Source organism: Poromitra crassiceps (genome assembly GCF_964638095.1).
Source record: "Poromitra crassiceps genome assembly, chromosome: 5".
Lineage (NCBI taxonomy): Eukaryota > Metazoa > Chordata > Actinopteri > Beryciformes > Melamphaidae > Poromitra > Poromitra crassiceps.
The window spans coordinates 38,375,223-38,400,430 of NC_139642.1; the positions used below are offsets into that span (position 1 = coordinate 38,375,223).

The 25,208-nt window shown below is 44.1% G+C and overlaps 1 protein-coding gene across 1 annotated transcript in view; it reads right to left on the reverse strand.

Annotated features, from left to right (window-relative positions):
- The window catches only part of tyw1 (tRNA-yW synthesizing protein 1 homolog), a 101,740-nt gene that overhangs the window by 34,920 nt on the left and 41,612 nt on the right, over positions 1-25,208 (reverse strand). Inside the window, exons 12-14 of the mRNA XM_083637346.1 lie at positions 20,848-21,025; positions 16,775-16,910; positions 7,811-7,921 (exon numbers count right to left, since the gene is read on the reverse strand). Of these exons, the coding sequence (XP_083493472.1) occupies positions 7,811-7,921; positions 16,775-16,910; positions 20,848-21,025 (425 nt within the window). The remainder of the gene's footprint in view (positions 1-7,810; positions 7,922-16,774; positions 16,911-20,847; positions 21,026-25,208) is intronic.

The window sequence follows — 25,208 nt, forward strand, 5'->3', positions numbered from 1 at the left end:
GTGTGTGTGTGTGTGTGTGTGTGTGTGTGTGTGTGTGTGTGTGTGTGTGTGTGTGTGTGTGTGCGTGCGTGCGTGCGTGCGTGCATGCGTGTGTATCTATCCATCCTATGGCATGATGTAAAGATGGACAACTCCGTGAACCTGGCACCTATATGCGGCCCCCTAGCATCAAGTGGATGAACTACAGCTCACAGACAAGCAGAATTAAATGAGTAACAAAGTTGACATCTAAGATATCAAACTATTTTGATTAGCTATTTGTAGATAGCCTAAAGCTAACTAGCTACCATTTACTAGCTAAGCTTACAAATTGTTCTAGAAAACATTCTAAAACAATTCATTATTTAACCTTAGCCTTGTTTTGCCAATAGCTAAATAGTTGCGTTACAAACTATTGCCAACTCTCACTGATTGAGAGTGAGACTCACTCAAATTACCCACTTCACACTCTTGTCACACCACACCACCTCCTACAGTATTTCTAACTCAAAATTTCTCTTTTGGGTTCCAAGATGAAAAAGTTCGGGAACCCCTGTGCAGTTTTGCTGTTTCATGACTTAATCCAAGATGTTAGGCTGTGTAGAAATGCAGGCAATTATTTTTAAATTACTTTTTTCTCTCTCTCCTGGGGGAGGACCCCCAGAACCCCCCCACACACACACACACACACACACACACACACACAACCACCAATCATGTATCTTTCCAAAGTTTGCTCCCTATAAGCTCCAGCCCCCCCATGTCCCTGAATAGGAACACGCACATAAAAGAAAATAAATGAATGATTTTTTTTTAGCACAGGAACACTGCAGATGCACTTCAGTTGGGTTTTCAATAGTCGCATAGCAACAGCAGCAGTTACTGTAGGACCGGTAGCCAAGAGCCATGCTGATAATATGACCTCAGCGAAACAGAATGTGAGCTCACGTTATCAGTTATAATATAGTGGTGGTGTAGTTAGGAATGTCATACCGAACCGACCTGGATAGCTAGGCTTAGATAGTGAGGTAATATGCAGTTGTGCGGTGGTAGCATGGAGGGGGGTGTTTCCAGGACGCTGGATTACACCGTTCAGCCTTCTTGAGGTGTCGTGGGCCTAACTTAACGAAACATCGGTGAAGGAAGGTGCCCACTTGAAAACCCCAATGACATGCTTCATACTGCTGTTGGCTAGGGTAGGTACAGTAACTGGTGATTTGTGTCTTGTTTATTAGTTTGTTAGCCTGTTAGCCTGTTTTATTCTGGATTGGGCTTCTAAATGTGTTTTTCCTCGGATTTTGGCACAAGGGATAGTAACATCTTGTCCTGTGTATTAATTAATATAACGTTATGGGTTCATACCAGGCTATAGGACCGGTGCAGCCCGAGGCCCCGAACGCATCCTGTAATTAAGTATAGGACTGGTGCTTTTACATGCCTCTGTTTACCACTGCTAGGTGTAAAATGGGATGGAGAAGGGGGCGATAGTCCCCCACACCCGGCCAGTGGATGTAAGAGCTAGGACATAAGCTGTTGCCAGGCAGTGGAGGAATGACGTATGCTCCTGCTTTTGAAAGAATGTATATGTGTGTGTGTGTGTGTGTGTGTGTGTGTGTGTGTGTGTGTGTGTGTGAAGGACTGGGACCTGGGGGTTTCGAGTTGGCAGAGGTGTTTCATGACACCGGTTGTAACCGAGTGGCTTTTTTTGTAAAGCAAATATCTCACCTGTTCCTCTACCTTTCTAAGGGATAGCTGAGCAGATATCTCAGCTGTTCCTCTGCCTTTCTAAGGGATAGCTGAGCAGATATCTCACCTGTTCCTCTACCTTTCTAAGGGATAGCTGAGCATTAGGGAAGCATGCGATGGGACAGGGGGAGGCTGGACAAACAGGTAGAGTACTTGTTCAGAACCCAATTAGTTTGGCCCCCCTGGAGCAGAATGGAAATAGAATACAACAGAGTTTTCTGCTTGACTTCAAAGGTGGGGCTCTCTCTAATCTCTGCAATCTGGAGACAATTAATTGTGTTGGCCTAATTTTTACAGAGTTTAAGCGAACTGAGAATAAACTGCACTGGATAGCGATTTCAAGTATAGTTTTTATACTGCGAGGACGCAGAATACAAAATCAAAACAAATAATAAAAGTTAGACCATTTCCCCTAGAGTGCAGTGATTCATGTTCAAAGGCATCCTAAACTAGCAGGGTTGAATATGTGACTATTACAATAATAAAGTAGCTTACAGCCTTATTGACAAAGCTCCAAAGTGCTGTAAATGACAAAACAAAAACAAAACAAACACATCAAAATAATGTACCAACACACTTATCAGCTATATGGGAAGAAATGCACTGCTGACTCCCTAAACATACCCACAGCTCATTTAGGCCAACTCAGCATAACATTGCATTCTCCACAAACAAATGAACAATACTGCTGCAGCATGATAGGAGCTGTAAGAGACTGAAATCAATAGACAACAACAAAGCAGGCAGAGAGGACTTTCACATATCAAGCTACTAGGGGTTAGGGATGGGTGGGAGTACGCGGGTACTCGAGTACTCATTCACAACGTCAGTATTCGAGTAATGTTTCCGCTGTTCGGGTACTCGCCCCACCCCCCACCTCTTTAAAAATGGTACGCACGCTTTGTCATGTGGATCTGGCTATACAGGCAGCATGGCTGTGTTTCAGATAGGCATAGCACGGGCGTCAAGTCAGCCAGAATGTAAAAGTATGTCATCTGCTTTAGGGCTTTCAAAATAAAACCCATTAATATTAATTTTGAGTAATGCTTTACAGTCACAGTTTCACTTGTAATCTTAACATCACGAGTATTTTGGGGGGACAGAGAGCTGGCCAGTTGGCCAGCCGGCAGCAAAGTATCGCGGGACTTGACGAGACTTGGTGACCGAGATCACGAATGAGGTAATTTGATCCCTGGGAGACACCAGGAAACAGCCCCGGGGGGAATATCAGTCTGGTGGTTGTTGAGGGATGAGATTATGATGATATGTGGCGAAAACGGGAATAAAACTGGCAATTTAGGTGCAGGAAAGACAGGCTGCCACTTGGCCCCCACGGAGCTCTATTTTACGACTGGATTGGAGAGTATTGATCTCAAAACAAGGCGTAGGACGGCCAGAAACACCGCGGAGATCGCTGGGTGAGTCGTCAGATCATAATTAATGTGAGGAGAGGGGTCCAGGTTAAAAAAAAAACGAAATTCTCCTTTAAGAGGCAATCCAAGCCAATTTCCCATTTGGCAGATGCTTTTATCCAAAGCAACAGCCTGTCATTCAGATCACTGTCTTTTTATCTGTCAGTACCGGTACATATCTGTTTGAGTGCCAGCCAGTCAGATCCAGTCCAGAGTCTCTAGACATTGTTGCAAAGCAAAGAGATGGGCAGAGGGAAGAAAAACAGATCAGTGAGATTTAAACTCAAAGTGAAGAAATGGCAAAATGAAAGTAGCTCCTGTCAGCTAAGTGCATCGGTCATTTTGGATGTGTCGCCAAAATCGAGTGCAGCATAATTAGCAATGCCATTAGTTGGAGAAGAGAATGACTCTTCCGCCACAAAGCTGAATACGGGCTTGGGCAGATGAGGGAGTTGTGAATTCAATCAGTCACAAACTAAGACTCAGAAACTCACAAGCACTCAAACTAGTTGACTCACTCACTGATAAAGTCAAGCATTCATAAAGTCAAACAAATTCACTTGCACATAGACAGTTAAAGGGCACAGTGGTGCTTTAAATGATGTATTCAAATATTCAAAAAGGTGCTCTTTGGAATCTGCGGTAAAGGAATCATGAGATTTGTCATGGCTTTTTACTTCTTAAAATAAAATAATAAAACCTAGAGACTGTAGGGGCGCGACTCGAGGAAAGATAAGTCCATGAATATTAGGGATGTTCATTTTGAAAATTTTCCAAAATCGATAATCGGTGAATATTAACGATCAATTATCGATCATCGATTTTATTAATACTTTTTTTACAAAATGAATGCCTATGGCAGAAAATACGAAAGACAACGTGTTCTCCTCAATGAACTCTTTATTTCAATGTGTCTCCTCTCCAACACTGCTGTCCCCGGCGCATGCCGGTGTGAATTTCCCATGTTTAAAACAGTTTTGTTGGCACAAAGGCCCGTGCCCAGCCAGAAAACTAGAGACTATATGAAGCTCCACCTCACGTTAGTCGGCTGTGCAATGGAGTGGGGCGAGGAGGAACGAATTCCACCCAAACCTAGTCCAAAAAAAAAAAAAAAAAAAAAAAAAAAAAAAAAAATTAAATAATTAAAAAATCGATCCAAATGCCACAGGATCGATTCCAATCCTTAACGATCGATTATCGATTTTCGATAATTGATGAACATCCCTAATGAATATCAGATTGTGATTCAACCCATTCTCTTAACACGTTCAGTGCCAGCGACGCCATATGGCGTCATTAGAAATTTACCGTACAGTGCCAGCGACGCCAAATGGCGTCATAACTCCAAATTGTTTTTTTGACGGGGGGGTGTCGATCTAAGCTTCTTACGTCGCCTCTAACAATATTGTAGCTATTGGAGGTCGATAACCTATTTTACAAACCCATGGCGTGGCGACAGCACTCTCCTGATCAGAGAAAAAGGAGCCAAACACACAGAAATAGTCACTGGTGAAAATGAGGAAATCGCATTGCATCCGTCCGTATGCATCGACGTGCCTCCATAAACGAGCACAACGCCAGCTGTGCCCCCAGCAGCAGCATCCGCTGTCACAACTGAGCACTTCCATGTACGCTGCAACAGCACATTCACATAATCAGCATTATTATTCCGAACTGGAAGCATGCCAGCCCGTGACAAACACACGCGGAACCAAAAAGCTGAATGTCGCGCACCATTCACTGTGTGTGCGCAGCAAACTCAGCAGAGACTGAGAGCCACCAGACACATAAGACACACCCAGGAGGCGTGTGCAGTTGAGGGGGGGGGGGGGGGGAGCACGGAGAGCAGCAGAGCAGCATACACTTCACCCAGACAGACCCAGACATCAGAAAATTAGCTTCAGAGTCAGAGATGTGCTTGAAATGTTTAATTTCACAAAAGGCTCATTATCTCAGCTCGTAGAAAAAAAGGTATGTTTTTCGTTCAATCAAGCTATCTTCTCCGGCTCATAACTAAAGAACGGAAAATGGGATCAATAAACTTTTTTTTGCAGGTGATAGAAGAGAGTCTCATCGTTATTTGTGCGTGTTCAGTGTTTACATAGTAATTATTAAAAAAATTATATGACTGTTTTAAAATGCATTGCGGCCTATGTGGCACAGCAAGCAACCTTTTGCCCAAGGGCCGTGGCACTGAAAGTGTTAATGTACAAGTTGGTGGAGTGCGAAGACGACATGCCAGCGAAGATGCTGATGACGACTTTTGAAATGTTTGGGTAGCGAACCAATTCAACACAAGCTCTCTCCATTAAATCGTCATTTCAGCCTGCTTTGTTCCCTTTCAGCCTGGGAAGGAATACGAGGAGAGTGTATTTCTGAGGCATTTTCGCTGTTATATAATGTTATTGCTTCATAGACTTCTGTTAAGGAATGGGCAGATGATACGCACATCTGTGGAAGGAGATAGCACATGCTATGGTTTTCTCTAAAATGAATGAACTGCTGAAAATCCCATGCTGCGGCTCATTTGCTCTCATCAAACACATTAACGAGGAGCAAATGAGATGAGCTTGGCCAATAGGAGGCTTCATTTCAGACACACATTAGGGCTCAGTGTGGACGAGTGAATCACATCAGGGCTCAGTGTGGACGAGTAAAGGGAAGAGAGATAGAGAGAGGAGAAAGAGAGGAAGAGCGAGAATGCCAGAGTGAATACACAGATCATAAAGTACATACAGTAGTGATAATCACTAATCATGAGTAGGGATGATGGGACAATATACTTATCTACTACCATGATACGATGTAATAAATAAAAGTTCATTCAAAGACGTGGGGTGTGGAGCGTAGGGATCAGCGCCGGTTCCATCGTGTGCAGGATGGTGGCCCCAGCATTGCCCATGAGGGAAAAACCCAGCTCGCAAAACAAATCAAAGCCCATGAGGTTGGCCCCATGGCGAGACACTTGGAAGCCGTACAGATCCTCTGTGTTGGTGGGGAGTGTCTGGCGCGCAAAAGAGCCGCCGGACCGTTGAAACATTTAGGAGCGACTTGGAGGCCCCCGTATCCAGCAGCAGTGGGAGGCACACACCATCCAACTCCACCGTGCACCACTTAAACGGTCGGGGGGTGGCAGCCACTGAATGGATGGTCGTCGGCGCAGGTGGGCCAGGCGAACGTGGCTGTGGGCTGTCGGCGGCGGGAGCAGAGCGGCAGACCCGGGCGAACTGGTCCCACATTGCCACAGCGTCAACACCTCTGCCCCCTGGCAGGGCAGTTTGGGGCTCGGTTGGAGCGTGATGAGGAGCCACAACTACCACAGGCCCAGCATGCTGTGGGCGGCGCCACTGTCTGAGTCAGTAGCACAGGTCTGGAGGGCGCTAGTAGTCTGGGCACCTTCCACCCCGCTTTTTGTCATGGGGCGTAAACCACGGAACCAGAATGAACACCGGAAGGCAGTGCGCCAAAAAACATCTGTGTTGCTGTTAGCTTGATGTCTCTTCCCTCGATTAATTGTCTGATGCAAAGCTTCTGTATTGGCTTAAAAGATGTGAGATTGTGAATCCGCAAGGTTTCTAAAAGAACTTCGGTACGTCCATCTTTTGTTTTGTTGTTTGCCGTTCTGATACTTGGGTCAAATTGTCAAGTTAACGTGAAAGTTGACGAGCTAGAAACGCTGCCATCCGGTCTAGGGCGGGCTCTAGGCCGGAACCAGTAGGGTGACAAAATCAATTGTGGGCGGGAGCCAGGCTCTTTCTTGCCGAGAAGAGCCTGGTGACGCGAGGTTAGGCGCTAGCAGTGATGCTAGGCCAACTACTCACTCGAGTTGGAAAGCGATATCCACATTCCACAGTCTTTGCAAAAGTCAGCTCGTCTGGGGACATCAGCAGCAACTTCTCTCTGAGCTTCGGGTTATTAGTGTGCTCAGCTAGCTGATCTCGAATTAGTTCATCTCCCAGCGCTCCAAACTCACAGAGGCTGGCCAGTCCCTTCAGAACGGCTACGTAATGGTGGACAGACCCGCGTGCTGCCGACGTTGACGGAAAACAATCCGCTGGAGCATTACGTTCTGTGGAGCAGCAAAATGTCCAGACAGCCGTGTGACACAGTGTCCGAAAAGTCCGCTGTCCCTCGTTGCCCAAACTGTGTAGCAACAGGGCTCGCCTCCTTTCATCGTTAGATTTAGCTAGCCCGATGGCTACTATGAACGTTTCAAAGGATTCATGCCAGCGAACCGACGGAATCGGCGGCTCGCCAGGCAGGGCGAGGAACGGGGAGAGAGGTGGGAGCCGAGAGTCCATTATCCTCGCTGCCAATGTTATGTTCAATAAACTGCGGACCATGACGTACCAGTTAACATTTTATTTAACACGCTGTTACAGGCTCCATCTTACATCAACCACGACACTACGACACTTTCCGGCAGCTGTCGTAAAGCTGCCCAGCTGTCTAAAAGGCACAGCTACAACTGGTGTGACGCATACACAACAGATAGCTTGTGAAATTGTGATGGTCAAGCTGATTACTAAAGCAGAATAAAACCGAGCGATATCACTCTTTATTTTTTCTGCCCCAAGATATGAACTGTCACATTTTTGTATTGCAATATATTAATTTAGCTATATCATCCCATCCCAAATGTGGGGGTGGGGGTGCATGCTGATGAACCCTACCTTGACCTCGATGAAGTCAGGCTGGCCCATGGTAATGAGCTCTGAGTACGACTGCAGCTCCTCCACGTTCCAGGCCTTCACTAGCGTCAGTCTGTACACCGTCCTCTGCCTCTGGACGGACGGATGGATGGAGTACAGTGACATGTGAGGGGGGAGTGGAGCGAGGGATGGAAAGAGGAGAGGAATATAGGGAGAGTGGGAAGAAACGATAAGACATAAAGTTGTTAATAACCATTCCAGGTCAAACCCAAGGACAGTCGTTAAGATATTGTCAAATCTCAAGGCCCGACAGCAAAACACTCCACTCCTGAAAAGCAAATAGATAATCTTTGGTATTTTCTCCTCAGATGTTATATGATGGTGGCATTCACCATGTTCCTGTGCATTGCCTCGGTACATTTCACCATGCCAGAAACAAAGGGATAAAATTGTCGCTGTGACACATTGCTTGCCATCATGACAAGATTGTCAAGATGTCACTTACAGTAGCTGTGACAGAGAGAGAGAGATGCCACAGCTGCTCGCTCAGTATTAGATCAAGAGCTGAAAAACCCATCTGACATACAAAATGTTGATCTATCTCAGATCAACATTTTGTTCTATTCTGTTGAATATTTTTCTAATGAAAGAAAGAGGATATTCCTCCTCTGAAAAGACGATGTAAAATGAAGAGACAAATTATCTAGATTTTACTCATCAGATTTATCATGTGTGAACATACTGTACATTAAACAATAGATTGCATATAGGATTTAACATTGGTATTATTCAACAGGTTTTGAGGCAGTGGCACCTTTGTATTGGCTGAGGTTGTCCGACCATTATTTCAGCCACATTTACAAAAGAAGCAACTACAAAGATACATTGACTGTAGTTTAAACTGTAGTTGACTGTAGTTATTCTGATCATTCAATCCGAACTCCCATGCTCAGCTCCCCCCCCCCCCCCCTTGCACCTTGGCAGCTTGTTGTCACCAACACGTGTCTCCCAGAGACCACACAGCTCCCAGATGTCCTGTCAAACACCTACATTCATTAATAACACAGTTGTTTGGGGAGGGTTCACATGTTCAATAATACTTTAACAACTGCTGCTGGGTTGCAGCAAAAGCACATTATGTGTTCAGTTAACTTTCCCCCAGGTAAATACAAGTACAGAAAAAAAAATCAAAGCTTTAGTTTACAGTCCAGTTTTGTAGATTCAGACCATTGTCTGTGTAGCAGGGGCAGAGGACTTTACAGTCCAGCGCTGTAGAATTAGGCCATTGTCTCTGTGTAACAGAGGACAGAGGCAGAGGATTATTGACTATGTGACTGAGAGGAAGAAAGAAGAGGAAAGGCAAGTAGTGGGGATGAAAAGGAGAGCAGAGGTGAGGACAGAGGACACGAGGAATGGATATTAGGAGGAAACAATTCATGACAATGGGACTCTCTCTCTCTCTCTCTCTCCCTCCCTCTCTCCGACTGGAAGCTTATCTATAGACCAGGTCCTTTCAGCCCAGTAGGGAAGAGGATAATTGGCTAGTGGAAGCAGGGAGGTGAGGTATTTCAAGCCGCCTCTACTCCAAATCCGACAGTGGGGCACAACTCTATCAATCCCCCCAGCACACGTACATGGAGGCCAGGTGGAGGAGAGCTGTCAAAAGGGGAGCAGAGAGGGTCAGGGTGGAGGCAGAGCCCAGCAGTGAAGGTAACATTAGGGATATTAACTGAGAGAGAGGAAAGGGGGAGGGAGGTATAGAGTGTTTGGCTGCCTCCAAGTTATTGCTTGTGGAGAGGGGGGGGGGGTGTAGTGCAGGGTTTGGCTGGCTCCAAGTTATTGCTTGTGGAACGGTTTATTTTTGGGAACTGGGAAGATGAACAGACACCATACCATTGGCACAGTTAGGTGTACACACACAAGGGCAGAAACCCAAGCACGAGCAAAAACCTCCGGGGCAAAGATGATCACATAAATCCATAATGCAAGAAACAACCATCTATGTGCAAATGTTTCAGGTTTTGACAGTGTGATTTAACCCATTTTTGTCATAAATATAATGTAATTTTTATATACTAGGGATCTCGCGCGCTCGATTCCTAGGCTCGCTCTATGACATCACTGATGATGTCACAGTGGGATTTATGACATCACTGATGATGTCACAGTGGGATTTATGACATCACAGTGGGACAGAGAAACGGAGAAACAAACAGACAGACAGAGCCCTAGCTCCCATCTGGTTTACCTATTCAAGAAGGTGTTGCAGAAATGGCAGTAAACAATTGTCACATTCATTTATGCACAAATTCACTCTTCTCATGATCTCATGAAGGCCTATTGTGAATTGGGTCACGATGGTTTGTCAAAAGTAGGTCCCCAGAAAGAAAGTTTGGGAAACACTGATGACTGGTATTTGCTGTGTGTGTGTCAAGGTCAAGGTCAACTTTATTATCCCGCGGGGGGGAATTCATGTGGTTCATACACGTCTCGATTACGATACATACTGTACATGTATATACGCACGGACACATATCAGGCAGTGTCAACAGTATAGGAATGCATTGTATAGGGATTAAATTAAAAATAAAAGTGCACTAACCTGTGCACTGTAGTCACTTATCAAAAAAAACAAGTACATTATAAAATACAATTAGGATAAAAAGAAAACCCAGGTACTGTAACAGCCTACTTATCTCCTATTTAGTGTTCTAATTGCTGTAGGCACAAATGATTTGCTATATCTTGTTGTTCTGATTTTCCGCTGAAGGATTCTACCATTTGACCTGCTGCTCACACAGAACTTCAGGTGGAGAGGGTGGGTAGGATCATTGAGGATCTGATCAGCCTTTTTAAGAATAAGGTCGTCATACAGCTGTGCTGTGTGACACCTGATCGACCCCAATGATCCTGCTTGCTGTTTTGATCATGCACTGCAGTTTGGCATGATCTTGGGCACGCATGTTGTCAAAGGTGCAGATCAGGCCAAAGGAAAGAACACTCTGCAGGATGGCTTTATAGAACATCTGCAGAATATGACGATCTACTTTAAAATGTTTCAGTTTCCGCAGAAAGAACAGCCTTTGTTGTAGTTTCTTGTATTTACTGCATGCACATTCATTCAACTTTAAGCAGTTATCAATTTCAACACCAATATATTTATAGGTAGAGACCTGTTCGATTGATTGTCCATTAATCTTGGAGGGGGGAGCTGTTATCTTATTCTTGCTAAAATCAATTACCATCTCTTTTTTTTTCTTGACGTTGACCTCAAGAAAGTGGTCAGAGCACCACTGCATGAATTTTGGGACCCTCTCGAAAACGAGATGATACATCTCAAGGGGTTAATCCTAATAAAAATTTGAAATGAAAATTTTGAAATGAATGAATATTTGTATCTCCCTCTCAAAACTCTCTACAGATGAGCTTTCGGGTTTTAGGAACCCTACTAATGCTGTATCATCTGCATATTTAAAATAAGTATGGAGTAAACCAGTCATTATACAATGAATGTGTGTGTGTGTGTGTGTGTGTGTGTGTGTGTATGTGTGTGTGTGTGTGTGTACGTGCGCATGTGTGTGTGCGCACGTGTGTGTGTGTGTACGTGTGTGTGTACGTGTGTGTGTGTGTGTGTGTGTGTGTGGGGGGGGGGGGGGTGAAATGCAGTAAGAAAGTAAAGTACACTGTGAGTTAAAAGTGTGGTAGATTATCTTACAGTATCTGCGATAAGACCCGTTCAAAAAAAGCATTGCCTCTTTTTTAAATGGCAGCTTCTCTGCATTTGCCATGTGCTTGTTCAGCGCCTGCTGTGGCTTTACATGACCTTCAGCCTCATGCTGCTGTACTGTAGTGGTTTCAGGGTAGACAGCTCATCAAGATGAGTGACAAGACATTGGGGCAAGCGAGGACTTGACTAATTGAAGGGGGAGGAGGGTGGGACTAAGGGGACACTTTGCCGACCCAAGGCGATGCATATTTTAGCTTTAACCTTCACAACACTGACTGCTGTGGAGATTTGAGTCCTTGGAAAAGCTAAAGGCAATCATTATATAAATCCAGTGCTCTCTAATCAGTTTAATTAGTGGCCGGGCCAGCGAAGCGGTAGGGCCACTCATTGTATTTGCCTGTATTCTTCTTCTTCTTCTTCTCCCAGGAAGTTAGACTTCCTATGCATGAAAATCTGGCCCCCATATTGAGCAACTGTCTCATTGAAGGATGAAAGGCCAAATCTGTCAGTGTAATCATGCAATTGTGGAATATAACCATTATGAAAAAACTCTACTACCTGAAATCCAGTCTGACCACTAATAAACTCTGGGGACAGGCGGCTGATCTTTCTGGGTTTACAGTGTAGAGCAGGCGTGCACGGCAAGACTTCTGCTTCCGTGCCTCGCGGCCATTGTTTAGAGTCACGATTGACGCAAGAATGGACTTGGTCGATTGTGTTTTAGGTCCACATTACGGCTAATCTATATAAACACATAAATGCATATGAGACGTCGTCGGACTGTCCGCACTACACCGGAAAACCACAAATTATCAGACGTCTGTCCCAGAGTGGTATAGTCGTCAGATTGACTGACTCTGGATGCCCAGATTGGAAATCCACCAGTCAATAGTTCAAAAATACAAATAAGTTAATCTATAAGAAATAGTTAGTAATCTATAATGTCATTTCATACTTTTCTTTTTGTGTGAAGAACTTTGCATGGCATTTCTGCTTTATTGGGTCGTACAACAGAGAGTGGGAGAAGAAAAAGGAAGAGGCTCCTAAACTCTGTGACAAGCTGCCTGAGGAAATACAATATCAAAACTACAAAAAAGAAAACAAAAGTTACCTAATTATAAATCAGAAGCTGATATTTACAAGTTTGTTATATGGGTGGTGGTCTCCAAAAACCCTTCAAATTGTGAAAAATTTACATTTTCATATTTTCATAAATTAGAAACTCTCCCCTCTATATAACTGTTTGAATGACTGAGATAGCTCTCTCAGATCAAAAGTTCGTATTTTAATCGGTTATGTGTCTAAAAGTAAAATGTGAGAAAAATTGTTTTAAACATTCCACAACATTCTATTTACTACAGTGGCATTCTGCCAAAACCATAAACATAAATACTTTCCCTTTTATTTTCTGAAAATAATTATTCACCATGATGTACTCTGGAGACGAAAGTAAACAAATCACTCAAAATACCTGAAAAACAAATTTTCGACCTACTTTGGCCCTATTTTTACACAACAATGTGTAGCAGCGACATGTGAAGGGGTCTCCCAGGCCACCACACATATGCAGCATATATATTGAGATTTGTGTTTCTTTTTATCTTCTAGCACTTTTCTAAGAAGTGTGACTGTTATTATTATGCTAATAGATCTGGTGTCAAACTCAAACTCTCCAACATGTCTTAATGCACCTGAGACTGCTGAACCACCGGGAAATGCTGATATCATTAGACATTTTTTGACAAGTAAAACAGTGATTCTTCAGACTGATGGCTCCTCTGATTGTCAGAATGTGAAGCAGTATTCAAAATAATGAGATTGCAGAGAGCGAGCAGTGAATGTGCCGGAAGGCAGAAGTGACACGCTCAGGTCCAACAGAACTTTGCTAGCACCCATTTGGCCTGAACTGAACCCTGGTTTGCTCTTTAGTCACTTGGGGAGAGGGAAACCAGTGATAATGCTTCTGACAAATTGCCAGCATCTTGCATCACATAGCTTTGATGTGCACAGATGTTTTTGGATATACTGTAGCTAGCTTGTTCGGGTCAGATGGAGAACTCTGCAACGTTAACAGCATGCAAAGCACTGTGCAGGGTTTCCGCCACTCCTCTCAACTACCAACTACAGTATCAGTTATCCCCTGTGGCAAATATATCCCTGGTGCATATATATAAGTTAACCATTTCCAAGTTGGCCCATGAGCCATGACCTACTTGTCTGCAAAGTTTCGTGGTGTTATGTGAGTGCCTGTGGAAGTTAGGCGCCTTTTTGTGATTGGACATGCCCATTGCCACGCCCCCATTTTGGCCAGTGGCCGTGGAAAGTTAATCAGTTCTAAGTCAGCCCATGACCTGCTTTTCTACCAAGTTCCGTGTAAATCCATTCATGACTTTTGCCAGACCCAGAACGAGCTGGCCAAAAAATGAGTAAAGGCAATTAGAGCGCAATGATCTATCAGCAGTGATTTATCTCCAGCCATTCAATCGTTAACACCTCAGGCTGAGCGGTAATGAATTTGTCTATTGTTTACTAAAGCATTAGACAAGAGGAAGCAGAAGGATTACAGATGGCTCCCTCTGAAAGACTTCACAGCCCACATCTTTTTCAAGGTCGTTACGCCCGATGCACCGAGTGCCGCTTTATTTATTTGTTCTTCACTTTGGCTTTCTAGGAAACAGGCCGGCACAGAGAATTGATTTACACACACAGCCCGCCAGCCAGATGCAGGCTGTGATAATGTACGTTCCCTCTGCTCACAAGATGATGAAAAGGCCTGCAAGGTTACTGGCTGTACTGTTTTTTAAATACTGCAGGGGGCAGTAGTCAGGATCACAGAATTAATAGTAACACACCTGTGCATGATTTCATTCTTATGGTAGGAGGCGGAGTTCATAGGAAACAAAGAAGTGATCCTCTCAGTTGAAGTGAGTTTTACCAACTTTAAAAACGAAATGACAAAATCTGGAATATATGGATGTAAACGGGTTGATAAGACACGTTTTGTTAAGTTTTGGTTTTCATTACATTTTTTAATGAAAAGAAAAGAAAACATACATATATTATTGACATTCAATATTACGTGATTACCAGCCGCATAAGGTGCTTATGTGCTTGTAAGAGATATTGTTCCTGAGATCTCACACAAGGGGTCCATGAGAAACCAGCCAGGCAAGTCACCCGTCACCCTTAACCTCATCAAGATAGGATAGAAACGGGTCCCAAATGATTGAGAACTTTTGAATTGGTCCTCAGAAGTCTCTCCATCCGTATAACAGAGGTCATGTCCGTCAACCACAGTTGGAAAGAAGGTGAAGAGGATGACTTCCATTCCTTCAGAATCAGTTTTTTGGCAACAGTTGTCCCCTATGTTAGAGACTGTTGCACAGCTGTAGGGAAGTTCAGAGAGGACTCCGAGCAGCCGAAGATGGCAAGTTCCGCCTCCGGCTGGAGGGTTATTTTGTAGGCCTTAGAGTAGGCTACCAATAATAATAATAATTTTGCTAATAAATTAGCAAAATGGCAGCTACAGTGTGCGGACTCATTTATTTACCATCTTACTGTTGGCATTCACAAAATTTTAGTATACAGATGATATCTCAATCTGTGGTTTCAGAGAGTCGGGCCTGCAGCTTTCACCAGCTGCTCTGATTCACTCAGGGAAAGAACAAAAATAAAATAAAGATGAGTCAGCACAGGAGGCGAGGAAACTGGCACATGTCTGACTGACTGTAAGTTGGAAGTGAAAGGAATTACTGTATGGGGAAGAGAGAACACTTCTGCCACTTCGCAACATGCATTACCTGGTCTATACAATCAGCAGCGAACAAACGTGGAGACAGAATTGTGGGGAGTATATAATTGCGACAACGACAGATTTATGGTCCAGCCGAACTATGGAACCATCGATAGTGACTTCAACATGAAAACTCCTGCCTACAGACTGTGTTTCTCCCCGAGGATCACACAGGTGAGGCTTTAACCCAGGTACTGAAGGAGAGTCTATGCAATTTTGCAAAATTTGTATGATAATAATAATAACAACAACACAACAACAACAACAACACCACCACCACCAGCACAACAACAACAACAGAATAATAACAGCAACGATAATATGAATCATCTATTTACCTCAATATGTTTCAATAATGAAACAGAATAATAAAAGTAGATGATGATGGCAATAATTAATTAAAATATGTTTTTGTTTTGTTTTTCATATCAGGTAAATGAGTGCAATAAACACTGAAAAAAAACATGAGAGAATCGTGATCTCAATTCAGAGAAAGAAAAACGTGATTCTCATTTTTTCCAGAATCGTGCAGCCCTACCTCAAACTAACACTTTTCACTGATAGCCAAGACCCATTTTCTTTTGGACAAAATTACTGCAATTTTGAAATATTTTGATTCCCTCTGTGAAAAAAAAATGCAAGTTGAGTTTTCCTTGCAGACATGCTGACATTGAAGAGAACCTGGGCAGTGAAACTACTGTATAATAAGAAAAGACCCAATAATAGAAGCAAGCAATGAATGAATGAAGCGGGCTAAAATCCTCCAGAGATTATCAGTTCTAAACTTAATTACAGACTGAAAAGAAGGGCGAAAAAGTAATTATGGACTGTAATTTGTGTGCTCGTGATGCACAGCAAATAACAGTAGAGTTACTAAGATGGATAATCAAACAGTTTGATCCATCTTGGGGTAATGAAAAGCCACAGAGACTCCCCTTAGGGAGAACATGATGGTGAGCGTTCTGTGGGCACAATAATAATCACAGCTTACTATTTATGATGGTATTTATGTTTCTATGAATATACAGGGATAGGCTGCAACAGTAACTGCACCCCAATTGAGGAAATCAATCATAGCTAGTTGGCAACACAGAGTGAAATTGCCAATTATCTCCACAGGTGTTCCTGACTGTGCTCAGTAGCTAGGTGAGCACAAAAAAGGCTCTCAGATAAATCTTTCACACTATCAGTTCTTCTTTCTCTGTGAATATCAAGACCTGGTCATTTGCATTTGTCCAAGACTGTCATGCAAAATCACAGTGGAACAAATTTGCCAAAATGTCTAGCTTGAATTGCAGCACCTTGAATCAGGAGCTTACGAGCTGCAGTAGTTAATGGAGAGCAGAGGGTTGCTTGTTCACTTTCATCAGCCAGATATTCCCACCTGGTACAGGATTCAAACCGGCAACCTTGCGATCACAATCCCATCTCTCTGACCTCCTGGCTAAAACAGTGACACGCTCACCTTCTCGCCCAGGGCCTTGAGGCTGTCCAGGAAGCGCGGCCAGAAGTCCCTGAAAAGCGGCCGGTCAATCTTCTTTAGGCTGTCTTTGGTGCTGGCGTCCACACTCACATACAACTGGGTGACCGGCACCAGGCTCCTGCAGACCACAGAAGATACAGAGGAGAAAGGAGAAGATGAAGAGAGATCCAAATACAACACAACAGCGTCACAGTTTGAGAAAGAGAGAAAAGAGATTCTCACAGAGAGAGGCAAATGAGCGGTTAGACAGTGAGAACAAAAGAAAACTACGGTAGAAGTACACAGACCTCCGCCAAAGCCAATACTCCAGTCAGCTATGATATGCAAATTTTGTGAGTGGGATCAGAACCCTAACCCTGAGGGCCACTCCCCCTAATCAACCCTCAAACTCTGACTCTCTATGACCTGCCTATGCCTAGCTACGGCCCCTTTTCCCTCGCCCCGCCCCCCTTTTCGGATCTATCGATTTTTTTGTACCGCTATTTTATGTTTAAGTATGTTTAAGCGAGTGACTTGTGTTTTCCCCCTAAAAGGGGCGGGACCATTATTGCCATTTTGATTTATCCCTAGTTACAGCGGCAGCCCCTTCTCCTTAGCCCCGCCCCTTCCTTGACCAGAATTGGATCGGATCCGCGCCAAAATGTAATGGCTTCTTCCCTGGCCGATGCTACACCCTTCCACCAAGTTTCATGAAAATCGGCCCAGTAGTTTTGCAGTAGTCTGCAATGCTGCTAACAAAAAGACAGACAGACAAACAAAAACATTACCTTTGTGGAAGTAACAATGCCTCTCTATTTTTTCCTCTTACATCCGAGTCTGCTCCAATACAATTAAAGTGCAACATATTTCTAAGAAAATATAAGCAGATTGTTAGCTCGTACAGGCAGGCAGTAGAGACAAGGCAGAAACATGTTGGCAAAGACAGCAATTATGTGAAGAGACAGAAATAACCAATTAGCCAAATAAGCAACTAGAGAGAAAGCCAGCGAGGCACACACACACACACACACACACACACACACACACACACACACACACACACACACACACACAGTCCCTCCCTAATCAAAGTAATGTTGGAATGGAGACAGCTCGTCTCTGACTGGGTGGCTCTGGCAGGCGGGGTTTGAGAATGATTGATGGCTGCCGTCCTCACCTTCAGCCTGTTCCAGCGGGTGGGACACCATAAGTCCGAGACAGCGACACAGTGGGTAAAGATGACCCAGACTGACAAGCTGCCAGGCATCAGGACACAGTTGGTAAAGAAGACCCAGACTGACAAGCTGCAGGCATCAGGACACAGTTGGTAAAGATGACCCAGACTGACAAGCTGCCAGGCATCAGGACACAGTTGGTAAAGATGACCCAGACTGACAAGCTGCCAGGCATCAGGACACAGTGGGTAAAGAAGACCCAGACTCACAAGCTGCCAGGCATCAGGACACAGTGGGTAAAGAAGACCCAGACTGACAGGCTGCAGGCATCAGGACACAGTGGGTAAAGATGACCCAGACTCACAAGCTGCCAGGCATCAGGACACAGTGGGTAAAGAAGACCCAGACTGACAGGCTGCAGGCATCAGGACACAGTGGGTAAAGATGACCCAGACTGACAAGCTGCCAGGCATCAGGACACAGTGGGTAAAGAAGACCCAGACTGACAGGCTGCAGGCATCAGGACACAGTGGGTAAAGAAGACCCAGACTGACAAGCTGCAGGCATCAGGACACAGTGGGTAAAGAAGACCCAGACTGACAGGCTGCAGGCATCAGGACACAGTGGGTAAAGATGACCCAGACTCACAAGCTGCCAGGCATCAGGACACAGTGGGTAAAGAAGACCCAGACTGACAGGCTGCAGGCATCAGGACACAGTGGGTAAAGATGACCCAGACTGACAGGCTGCCAGGCATCAGGACACAGTGGGTAAAGATGACCCAGACTGACAAGCTGCCAGGCATCAGGACACAGTTGGTAAAGATGACCCACACTGACAAGCTGCCAGGCATCAGGACACAGTGGGTAAAGATGACCCAGACTCACAAGCTGCCAGGCATCAGGACACAGTGGGTAAAGAAGACCCAGACTGACAGGCTGCAGGCATCAGGACACAGTTGGTAAAGATGACCCAGACTGACAAGCTGCCAGGCATCAGGACACAGTGGGTAAAGAAGACCCAGACTGACAGGCTGCAGGCATCAGGACACAGTTGGTAAAGATGACCCAGACTGACAAGCTGCAGGCATCAGGACACAGTGGGTAAAGAAGACCCAGACTGACAGGCTGCAGGCATCAGGACACAGTGAGTAAAGAAGACTCAGACTGACAGGCTGCAGGCATCAGGACACAGTGAGTAAAGAAGACTCAGACTGACAAGCTGCCAGGCATCAGGACACAGTGAGTAAAGAAGACCCAGACTGACAAGCTGCAGGCATCAGGACACAGTGGGTAAAGAAGACCCAGACTGACAAGCTGCAGGCATCAGGACACAGTGGATAAAGAAGACCCAGACTGACAAGCTGCAGGCATCAGGACACAGTGGGTAAAGAAGACCCAGACTGACAGGCTGCCAGGCATCAGGATGGACTGACTGGAGGTCAAAGGGGATGGGTGAGTGAAGAAGCCAAGGTAAATGTCAGAGAATGGAAACTCGACAACCGCTTCGTTCTAGATGGCTGGCAACTGTGCACTTCAATGAGACCATCATGGCAATCTATAACTTGGGTGACGGAAACTAGATTTTTACAATTGCAATTTTGTTTGTGACCCCAGTCACCCCACTGTGCTCATATTTTTCCCATTTGATATTTAGTATGTCAAGCTGGGAAAAATGCCAATTTTTTTGCAGCCACAGACTGGCAGCCTATAACTGCAATACAATTGTGTTGTGTAGTAGACTAATCTGATATGGATGATCTTGGTGTCAAATCATAATTTTTTTTATCATGAGGAATTCAAATTTGGGACTTGCATTGTGAGATAGGTGTGTGTGTGTGTGTGTGTGTGTGTGTGTGTGTGTGTTTGTGTGTGTGTGTGTGTGTGTGTGTGTGTGTGTGTGTGTGTGTGTGTGTGCGTGCGTGCGTGTGTGTGCGTGTTGTATGTAATGTATGTAAGGTGTGTAGCCTATATATTTCTTTTATGTATTTTTCATACAGCTACAGTAACTGTATGTGCACAAAGGGACCGTGCCTGTACGGACAGGCAGAGAAAGGTTGAGGCAGAAACAGGCAAAAGAAAACTATACAGTTGGGTTATATGATATTGTCTTCCAGATTAGATCTTATTGGGCACTGTCCAACTCAGACCAGACCAGACCCTACTTACAACTTAAAAAATGTGGCATTTTAGCTGATGCGCTTTATGAGTAATAATGAGTGAGTGAGTGAGTGAGTAAGGTTCAGTGTCTTCTTGCTCTAGAAAGGACACAACATTGGTAACTGTAGGATTGAATCTCAAGGCTGAAATGTGCACGTTTCTGTGTTTAATAAACAATAACAGTTTAACTTGTGAATGCAGTTTTTTTGTTTTGTTTGTTGTTTACTTTTTATTCTGTTCGTTGCTGCAACCGTGTACCTGAGACAGTTTCAAGACTTGGACTTGTGCGCGCTACAACCTTATACTGGGATTGAATCTGGGACATTGCAGATAAAGGACAGCCTCTCTAATCACTAGGAGACCCTGCTGGCCCCGACATTCCAAATTCATCTTCCCAGGCTTAAAAGGAGAAGAGCTTGAGGGGGTTTGGTACAGACAGATACAGAGCCAACACAGATAGCCAACACTGAAGTGGATATTTCTGAGAGAAATAGAGAGAGACGAAGAGAAAGATAGTTAGTCAGTCATTCTGTCAGTCAGTCAGTCAGTCAGTCAGTCAGTCAGTCAGTCAGACAGACAGACAGACAGACAGAGAGTGAGAGTCCCATCCCCTGTGCATGTGTGTATATATCCCTCCTCAATAAAACACACACACACAGGCAGGCACGCAGGCACGCACGCACGCACGCACGCACGCACACATCCAAAAATACACAACCAAGCAGCTTGGTTTTGCCCCCACCTGATTTCCTGGGGGAACTGTGCATTGGTGACCAGGAAGCTGGAGATGCGGTGTGCATGGAGGAGGCGGAGGAAGGTGTTGATTTCAGGGTACATGATTGGCTCTCCAACCAGCGAGAGGGCACAGTGCTTAGCCGCCAAGCCCTCCTCGTACCGCTCGGGTTTCACTCCAGGCACACCTGGAGGGAGAGAGGTCAAAAGTTGAATAAAGGTCAATTTGAAGCAGACTCCACCACTGATCATATGAACTTAATCAATGTCTTTCAAGAATAGAATGATGATGTTTACATGTGGATATAGGGATGTTAATGATTAAGGTTAGTCGGTTAATTGCCGTTAAGAATTTAACCGATTACAAAATTATTAACTGAGTAACTGACAATGTGTTTTGTGTATCATTTCTCCGGAGCTCACGTACTGTATAAATTAACTTTTATACCAGAAGAGAGCGTACTTCGCCCAAATTACTGGGGCAGAAGTAGAAGAAGCAGTCACAGTGCAGAGAAACAGTAAGGGTAAGCGCTCAAAATGTAGGCCAGCGTGGGAGCATTACATAGTAAAAGAGGACAATGCGAAATGTAAATATTGAGACACCATTCTCAAATACAGCTCCAGTACATCTTCAATAATGTACCACCTGAAAAGTCAGCACGCAATGGTTGCAGTGCAAGGTGAAAGTGGAACACCATCCTCTCAACAAACTATCACATTTGAGTTAGCTAGAAGAAGCTGTAGTGTGCGTAACTCACAAGGATTTGGTTTGCGGTGAAAGGACATGATTTCGATAAACTATTTCGAATTCGTGGTGGATGGTGAGGGATTTCGTGAACTATTGAGTGACAATAACCAGGCTATCGCATCCCCAAAAGAAGTACAATTACTAGCCTCGTTGAGAAGTGGTACAAACTGAAACTGAGAAAAAGAAGTGTGTTTGGTGTTATTTTTTTGTTAATGATCCCTATAAGAGCTAATGTGGAAGATGATTAAGGAAAATGCACAAAATGTGCAACTCTATGTGGATGCAAAAGTGAAAGCTTTGTCACTACAAAGGATGAGGGGGAAAAACAGGATGAGGTCAAGCTGAGTAATTACGTACAACCAAACAGGCACAAGAGAGAGGGAGAGAAGTGTTGCACATGAAAGACGAGAGGAGGAGAGGAGAATGAGAGGTGTAGAGGAGAGGAAAGACAAGAGGAAGGAAAAGCAGGCGAGGAGAGCAAACAGGAGAGGAGAGGAATGAGACCAAAAAGACCTGCTGGAATAGACTCAGAAAGCTATGGTTTGGGAGTTTGGCCCACAGCCCAGTCCAACTCTCTTCCATTCCCTCCTCCCTGGGTGGTCTTAGTCTCTCCAACTCTCAGTGTTCAGTAGAGCTACTGGCAGAGACTGCAAGGTGTTGTTAAAATTAGGGATGCACCGATCGTGGAAAATTTTGGCCGATACCGATAACTGATATTAACATTGCTGGTATGGCCGATAAAGATATTTACCGATGACGATATATGATCTGTATAAAAACCCATTTCTATGATAATACAATTTTGGACATACTGAAAAACACATGTAAACACTGTGAATTTGAATTTGAATTCTTTATTTCCCAAACATTTGGAAAAGCCCATAAATCATAGATTTAGCATGTTTCCTCTCAATGGAAAAATCTTGGCTGATACGATAACCGATATTAACAATAACATTGCAACATCGGACGGATACCGATATGTTAAACAATGACTAACATCTGCCGATACCGATAAGATTGCCAATATATCGTGCATCCCTAGTTAAAATGTGCTTTCATCAAGTACATAGGTGATGGGTGTGTAGAAGGGCAAAGAGTTCCCAAGGAGGCAAAACACTACAAAAAGAAGAGTACCCCTGTCACCTTCTAGCGGTCAGAAAATTGTACTTATTGCAGCTTTAAATTTGAAATTAAATTGAAGTTGTTGAACCAGAAAACAAACTCTTTGGATTTGGAATCCAAAAGTATAATTGTAAATGCTGGAAATCCCAGATTCCTATCCTATATGTCCACAATTTCATGGAAATCCGTTCATAGGGGCACCCAGCTGATGTGGCGTTCTATTCTCTCGCCTACCAATACGAGGGCCGCAGGTTCACGCCCCCCACTGGCTTGGTCGGGTGTCTCTACAGCCACAATTGGCCATATCTGTGGGTAGGTTGATATGCTGTTCACTTCCTGTCTTTACCTCTCCCTTTGCAGCAACAAATACAACACTCCTATCATTAACAATAATGTACAGTAAGCAGTGAAATAAGGAGGGTCGGCAGCAGGGCAGACTGTGCAAAACTGTCAACTTTTTTTTTCTTCCGAAAATTTACAAAGAAATCGCAATATTCAATATTATCGAAAATCGACCCAAGCCTATAACGGTACATGAGGACACACAGGGAAGGATCCATGGTTTGATTAAAGGGCAGTTTATACTACAGCGATTTATGATGGTTGCGACCCACCATCATCATTATTCCATCGTCGATGTTGATGTCCATTGGGCATGATATACAGTACTATCATTGATGTCCATTGGACAATAATGACTAACGTTCAGCAATGCTCGTCGGGGGATCATAAATCGCTGTACTATAAACTAAGCCACCGAGTGCAGAGTGAAAGCTCTGAATAGTATAAATGCAGTATCATATACCGTACTGTAAGCCTCCAAATGTTTGACTGGATGAAGGCAGGGAGTAACCCGACGCTGCCAGATGGGTTAGTTTCACATCTCTCTCACGAGAGAGTCCAGCTTGCTTGCAGGGTTAGGCAGGGAGTTAAGTAAGGGATAATGTATATTGAGGCGGTGATTACGGGGGAAATAATGACCGACAGGTGGATTGAGCCCGACGCGCCAGCGGAGGGCTTAATCGTTCACCTGAAGGTCATTATTTCCCAGTAATCACCGCCTCAATATACATTATCCCGCTTAGAACACGGCCTACAACTAAATCATTCAATAATCTGACAAAAATAATTATTCAAATAGATTTTTTAATAGCGTTTTCAACGACAAAGCGGTTTCATTCGTAATTGGCACACAAGACACCACAGCTGCAACTGGTTGGCCTAATTAGTAGTGTCTTGCTGACAAAAAGCTCTTATCAACTGATTAATCCAGGTGTGGCAGAGCAGCGGTCGGTTGTCGAGAAATAATGACCGGTGAATATTGTTGATTGACCAATCAGAATCGAGTATTCAAGAGAGCCGTGTTCTAACTAATTGTAAAAGCCTAGGGCAGAAAGTTTCACACAGTGTTGGGGACTTAATGAGATATTGCTGTAGCCAGAGCACAGATGATATTCCATTTTCAAGTACACACAGTGAATCCTGATTACACAGGAAAAAAGTTTGGACAGGTCAGGTGACTCCATAGACTTTATAACATTGATGGTAAGATTTAAAAAAAGCAAATCAGAGCGGTGTCTATGGATGAACCACAACAAGTAACCGTTGCTGTGCTACATTTCAGGGACAAATTACATCTTGCACCGGCTGCAAAGACAGCAAACACTAAACTGTTCCCCAAGAGAAATCCCACTTAAATCTGTTCACAACAACTGGCCAAGGATGACTGTGCATATGTGATAGAAGTGTCTGAAACCCATCAATGTATCTCTTCTTCATATTGGTAGTACTGTGAAATCCAATTACACTCCCAGAAGTGTTGCTGCCTAGTGGCCATCTGGACAGCCTCTTGCTCTATCTGAAGTGCATCACTCATATCAAATTCAAGTCTATCGGTGAGGACAAGAGGTGCTATTATGGTGACTGTTTTAGAAGCCACTGATTTTCTTGGAGGGCGATCACATTAACTAGAACCTCTGATGTCCTCTGACTGGACCTGCATCATCTTTCATTGTGGCCCAAGTCCCTGTCTAAAAGAGGAATATGTATGTATATATGAAGTTATTAATAGAATCTAATCAATGAGGTGCTGATTGGTGGGAAATTAAAAAGCATGTAGCTGAAACGTGGGGTGCATAAATAAAAGTCAAGTATGCAGCTTATTCACTTTCATAGAGAAGTCATGATTGTCGGGTTTGAAGGCCTTTGCTCCCTCATTCATTACAGATGCCCTCTAAACGCCTATCGGTAGATGCTACAATTTACAGTTTCCTTAAAAAGGCCTCATGCAGGCTACTGCTACTGGTAGCGTTTTTGCTGCTCTAAACCCGGTTAATTTAGCTATACTCTTCATTGCAGCAGCTAATTACCTGCTGGACATTTAAACATAGGCCCACACTAGTTCTGCTCAAGGACTCATAGCTCTCTCCTTCTTTTAGGAGTTTTCTGGCTGATCGGACAGTTTTTAGCGGTGGTTAGCTTCCGTTAGATATTGGCTT